Source organism: Egretta garzetta, unplaced genomic scaffold (genome assembly GCF_000687185.1).
Source record: "Egretta garzetta isolate BGI_Z169 unplaced genomic scaffold, ASM68718v1 scaffold78, whole genome shotgun sequence".
Classification (NCBI taxonomy): domain Eukaryota; kingdom Metazoa; phylum Chordata; class Aves; order Pelecaniformes; family Ardeidae; genus Egretta; species Egretta garzetta.
The window spans coordinates 557,791-563,790 of record NW_009260593.1 but is presented as its reverse complement, the minus strand read 5'-3'; the positions used below and the strand labels follow the sequence as shown (position 1 = coordinate 563,790).

At 46.1% G+C, this 6,000-nt stretch overlaps 1 protein-coding gene across 6 annotated transcripts in view; it reads right to left on the bottom strand.

Annotated features, from left to right (window-relative positions):
- LOC104131465 (N-deacetylase and N-sulfotransferase 4) overlaps nucleotides 1-6,000 on the bottom strand; it is a 107,651-nt gene that overhangs the window by 20,958 nt on the left and 80,693 nt on the right. For all 6 annotated transcript variants that reach the window (XM_035900182.1, XM_009644628.2, XM_035900179.1 and 3 more), the window contains exon 7: nucleotides 89-271. In XM_035900182.1, coding sequence (XP_035756075.1) covers nucleotides 89-271 — 183 coding nt within the window. The remainder of the gene's footprint in view (nucleotides 1-88; nucleotides 272-6,000) is intronic.

Below are 6,000 nucleotides of genomic sequence, written 5' to 3'. Positions count from 1 at the left end.
TGGGATTTTTTTTTTTTTTTTTTACAGGAAAAGATTTTTATTCCAACAGGCGGATTGCAATTGGAGGAGGAAGAGGATGTGATGTTACCTGCCAAAGAGGGTCCGTCTGCTCCGGGAAGAGCTCAAAGTACTTCTGAGCCAGCTGAACTGGGGGCAGCGTCTGCAGTTTCAGGTTAGTCGAGCTCTTAACGAAGTTGGCTAGGTTCGCAAAGGTGTATAAGCCCAGGCGGTCGTTCCCGTAGTTAGACAAATGGGTCATGAAGATGCTGATCTGGGAGGCAAAAGAAACTTTTCAGTGGCAGGACGTGAGGAGATGGCAGCGTCTGGCTGGAAGGGCGGGCAGGGGGGCTCCTGGGAGCTTTGCCGAACCCTCTCTCCCCCACCCAAACCCGAAAGAAAACGATGAAAATGTTAAACCAGTTGCACTTCCTAGCCCCTCCGTGAGGGCCTGATCTCCAAACTTGTCACGTATGCGCCTTTTCTTTAAACCCTCCCTTCTTATCTGAAGGGATGCATCGCTCGCGGGCTCCCCAGGGGCTGCCATTCAGCAGATGCTTTCAAAGATTTTTTTTTTTTAATTTATTATTATTCTGGTTTGACTTCTCTTTACAAACAACATAAAAGTTGTTCCTTGCCTGCCTCCCATTTACCTCACTGATCCCCACCTCTGGGCGGGCATCCAGGAGGCACTGGCACACCTGACCCCGCGGTGAGGGGTCCCCAGCACCCCGGCACCTTAATTCCAGGGCTGCTATTTACGGAATTAACTCAAAAATCTGACTATGCCGTCTCCTCCGAATGCAGGGTTGGGTGGTTTGTTTAAAATGGCAGGGCTGTAAGTATCATAGAATCATAGAATGTTTTGGGTTGGAAGAGACCCCTAGAGTAGGTGACTAAGTTCTGAAATGTAAACATTTCAAGCCTTTGTGAGTGATGATATCTCAGCTAAATATCCCTGTCATTGTTTCCTCCTTAAAGCCAACATAATTTCTGCCTTTTTATCATCCTTACTGCTGTTCTCCTTCATATGGCCAACGCTTTGTAGATCTCATCACTTCTTTCAGAGGGATAAAGAGAATTTGTAAGAATAATGTGAAAAATATATTTCCCGGTATTTTCTTTACCCGAGGCGATTAAACTCAGTTTCGTGGCTGCAAAGACCTGGTTTATCTGCAGATTGTCATTATAGTTTTATGAAGATTTTATCAAACTGAGTGTTGGTACTTGGCTGTTTTACTCAATGCCTCATCCTAAGATAGGATGCCCAATGACCGTGGAATTTAATTACACTGTTATCAAGAAGTAACATACCGGCGGTAACTGAACTGGGTACATTTTTCCTCTTTTTCAGCACCCTCTCTGCAGCTGACAATCACTAATATGCGGCAGATTGCAAAAAGTACAAATGAACTAAGGTGACCGCAGCAATTAAGCAGTACAGGGTGTCAGGCAGTAATGAAATCACGCTGCAAGGAGGCCCGGGTGCGAAGTAAAAAAGGAGAGGTATGACGGTGGTTACAGCAAACTCTAGAATGTGGTGGTGGGAAGTTTAGCAGTTTGCTGCCCTGCCATAATGCAGGAAATTTCTGGAAAAGGAAAATAAAGCATCGGCTTTGTGAACTCAGTGGTTGTTCTTGGTAGGAAAAATACACCCATAGGAGTTTCCCTTTTCCCAAAGTCTTGTGCATCTACCGCAGCTATGAATTTCACAGGAGAGCTGAAGAATCCACCCAAAGGCAGTATCCTCAATGCCCTTACACATGAGGTCCTCCTTCACGTCAGGTTTAAAATGTCTCCATATAGGAAGGATGTATGGATGACCCTTATGGAAGTGCCCCTTTGTGCCACACCACACACCTGAGCCTGAGAGCAAAGCGTGGCCTTGATGGCGAGAGGAAACCACCCTGAGCCGCACGCGTTGGCACGGGGAAGATCAGCATCCCAACGTGTTAATGGTGTTTGTCCTTCTCGTTTTACACAGCCTGTTGAGACCACGGACAAGGGCTCACTTGCAGATTGGACTGGGTTCAGAAAAGGGAAACGGGCTCAGCACTCCATCTCCTTCCTAGCCTTTTTGTGCCCAATTTGGGTTAGGTAGCTGGTTTGTAAAGCCTGGGGAGGGCTTGGTGCCTACAGACTGGCATGAGCAATAACCAGTCCACTCAGCCGCCCGTGTTACCCGTGTTACCCAGTGAGGATGCAGGTCTGCGGGTGGGGGGGAGTGGTATAAGCAATGCATATTTTGGGGTCTGAAGCACCCAACTCTGAAGAGATCAGTCAGCAGCAGAGAGGACACCTGATTCATAGGTGAATTGCTTGCTTTGCGGATAGCTACCTATGTGCAGGTGAGTCTCTTTTTGGATGATTGGGAATGGGAACTGCCAGCACAGCTGGGGGCTGGGTGTGAGCTTATAAATCAATGTGTAGGCAGCAGAGAGGCGTTTGCAGGAGGCTGGAGAGGAGGTATTGTGTGTGTTTTCCTCTTTTGAGAGCTGCAGCAGTTGATCTGGATCTCCAGCATCCTGGATGCATGCTCAGGTCAGTGAGCTTTTATTTTTCTCTCCCCCATGTCTTGAGGGAAGCTGGGTGTAGTTTGGGTGATGCCTTGCACAACCCAGGCATGGGGGGGACAATGTTTAGGCTGCGGTTCTTTGAAGCCTGAAGCGTATGTTAGATATGTTGGAGGTGTCAAGGTGTACGCTGTCCTTGCTGGGGGTAGGCTATGGCTGGGAAACTAGGTGGGCTGTCCTGGCACCCTGGTCCATGAGTTAGAGCCCTGGGAACATGTGTCTCAGATGGGTGGCAACCAGGCTTTCCAGCAGCTGAACTGGTGGGAAGTGCTGAGTCTCAAAACTTGGGGTGGTTGCAATTAAAATGGCTGCAAAACACCTGGGAATTTCTTGGGAAGGTTGTTATTGCTGATCCACGTGGCTGGGTCCTGCTGACTGTGGAGAGCTTACCAAAAGAAACTGCTGCTACCCCCCGAAGATGAAGTTCACCCTTCATTATGTTGCTGCTTTGTGGTCCCAGGCTTGAGGTCTAGCAGAAGAAAAGTGCTGCTGACACAAATACTGTGTCCGTAGCACACCACGCGGTCCTGACTTTCAAGAGAGCCACAGAAGACAAAGCCACAAGCTTTCCACTTTCACAGTCTTGCTCTGCCAACGTGGCGCTTCTTTAAGCATCGGCCCACAATGTTTAAAAACATGCCCATTAGTTTGCTAAATTATTGATGAGGCTTTTAGTCCTTCTATAAGGTGAAGATGGATGGAGTTTAGGGGAAGGCGTCCCTTATGGCTCATCTGCAGTGTGTTTGCGCTGTGCCCACTTTGTTCCACAAGAGATAATTTATTCTTCACTTTTATTCTGTTCTGAGCCTCTGTTGGGCCAAGATTGGCAACTGTACAAGGTCTCTTTTTCTGTCAGCTTGACTTTGTGGAATCCAGTGCTTATGCATTTTATGACTGAAAACGTTTGGCATAACTAGAGTGAACGCTTAAAATTGCCCTGAACTTTGTGCATGTCCATATGTAGTGCCCCAGAAACTTATAAGCGAGGTAATAAATCTTCTTCTTTGGGTTTCCAGTCTACTGACCTTCTCCTGCACCCCGCAAAAACCCCCAACACAAACATACCGGTTCTAACTTAGAGTTCAACTCCTCCAAATGTGACAAGTGCTTCCTGAAAACTGTTTTTAAAGGATATAGGAACTGTTGATAGAGAACATCATCCTGTCTCTGAAGTGGGTTTTTTTGATAAGTGCTAAAGGGTCTGTCAATGACATTTAATATTGTTGCAGCAAATAAAGCATGCAAGTAAATCTCTTTGCTCTCTCTGCTTCTTTTACACTTGAATTTGTAAGAGACCTTTTTTAAAATCTAGAATGGTACTTATTAGGGGATGGCTATTAGCTTATTATGAGAGTTTCATCAGGCTGATGTCCAATCCAGAAGAACCAATGGATCACTCTTCATGAGTCAAACGATCTCGGATATCTCTCTTGACTTCTTTTGCTTCGCTGATCTTTTTTTGAAGTTAAAAAATCCCCCAAATATGATGCGTTACACATGGGACAAACCCATATCTAGTTCTTTGCCGTCTATCTCCACACCAGACAAAAGGAGATGGGCATTAACTGTTCATGTTTACAGGGTGGATGGACACAAAAGCTTGTTTTCATGCTGACGCACCAATCCATAGAAAGTGCAACAGCTTAGAAAGGTGCTGAGCTGGCACAGTGCTGCTGCTTTGTGCCTTGAGGGTTGGGGTACCCAGCGCTGCCCCACGGCTTTGCTCTCCTGTTTTGGTGGACCCAAAAAGGCGTCAGAACCAGCCTTGAGGGCAAGAGGGAGGAAACAAGTGAAAACCAAGGAGCATCCCCTCCCTTGGTGCTCTGAGGTCCTGGGAACCGAGGCTGGGTGTGTGTAATTTAGGTGCTGGTTGCCTTCCCCTGCTGGTGCCAGGGCAGAGATGCTTTGCAGGACGGCAGTGATCAAATGATGCTGTAGTTTGTACAGATGCAGGATCTTATTAGCTGTGGTGTTTTCTCTGTCCCCGTCGCTGTGATCACTCATATTTTGAGAGGCGCAAAGGGGAAAGAATGTTGAAGGTGTCAGTGGGAAAATTTCTTTTTGCTTTCTTTTTGCTCTGATCCAGATGACAGTCGCTGCCTCCCTCTCGTACCCCGTAATCACTGTCCCTTTTCCACAGCCAAGGTCCTTTTGCTACAGAAATACTATTTTTAATTATGTTTTTTAATCCCTCATTTTATTGTAAGAAACATCTCTGGCTTTTTAGCTGTAGCTTTCAAAGACTTGTGCAAAAAAGGGAATTCTGAGTTTTACACTTTGCTGGTGACAAATCCAGCACAGAGGGATGGTGTGATGTGCAAAGAATTAATCTCCCGCAGGGGAGCCTGCTTCTGGGCTGCCTGCCCCAGGGTGACCCACGCAGCACTTCCAGGAGCATCTTATTTATGTCTTTATTCAGTGGGAATGAATGGAGAGCTCTGGCCCACAGACTGTGGAAAATCCGATTTTTATGATCTCAGTGGCCTTTTTTTTTTCCTCCTGGTTTCTGTTGCCTGCTCTGTATTAACATTTCAGAGATGTCCACAATGGTCTGCAATTTCTCTGCTCCAAGGAAAGAGGTGGGAGGAGAACAGTGGCCCTAAATTTCTCAGACCACCTGTGCAGTTAATATGCTATTCTAGTCGATAAATCATATTATTTCCATTAGGCTGGGTGGGCAGGGGGAAAGAAAGGGTATTTTATGCTCCTTCCACCTGCCAGAATCCAACAGAAGCTATATCCTGCATCTGGCTATTTACCAGCTCCTCTGCTCCTAAACCATAATACTTGGTTAGTGACTTATTAACAAACCTCAGCTGGTCACACCTATGATACCAGATTGTTTGCAAACTGACAGCACCCCCATGCCATTTTTCTGTCTGGTTCTTCTTTCCAGGGCTTTTTAAAATTAGTTATGCCCAGAGATTCTAGATACACAGTATATTCACTATATGTAAGGTTTGTATATGCGTGCTTATGTCGTATACATAAAATGAGATCTAGATTAGCTGGGAGAGAAGAATAAAGGCCTTGTTTCAAAATTATTGGAATATAAACCACGTTAGATCTGCTTGAAGTGCCCTGAAATTGCGTTCTGTACTGGCAGTTGGTGCACTTTCTCCAGATGCACAGCCCTATGTACCTATTAATGCAGAATAGTGAGGTTTATTTTCTCCTCCAAGTGCCAAATTCACACCGTCTTAACTAAAGGCACTGGTTTGGATGCAGGTTAGCTCTGGAGGGCACTAGGATGCTAGTCTACTCCAAGGCTGGAAATCATACTTGTCTTTTTTTGGGAGGATCATCCTGGAGAGCTGCAAACCGCTGTAGATCCTGCAGTGTGGACATAGCTTTAAAAAGAGAAGTTTGCTAAAAGTGTTGAACTCTCGTGGGGCTTTGAGACTGGCTGAGTGACCCACATCACGCGAGC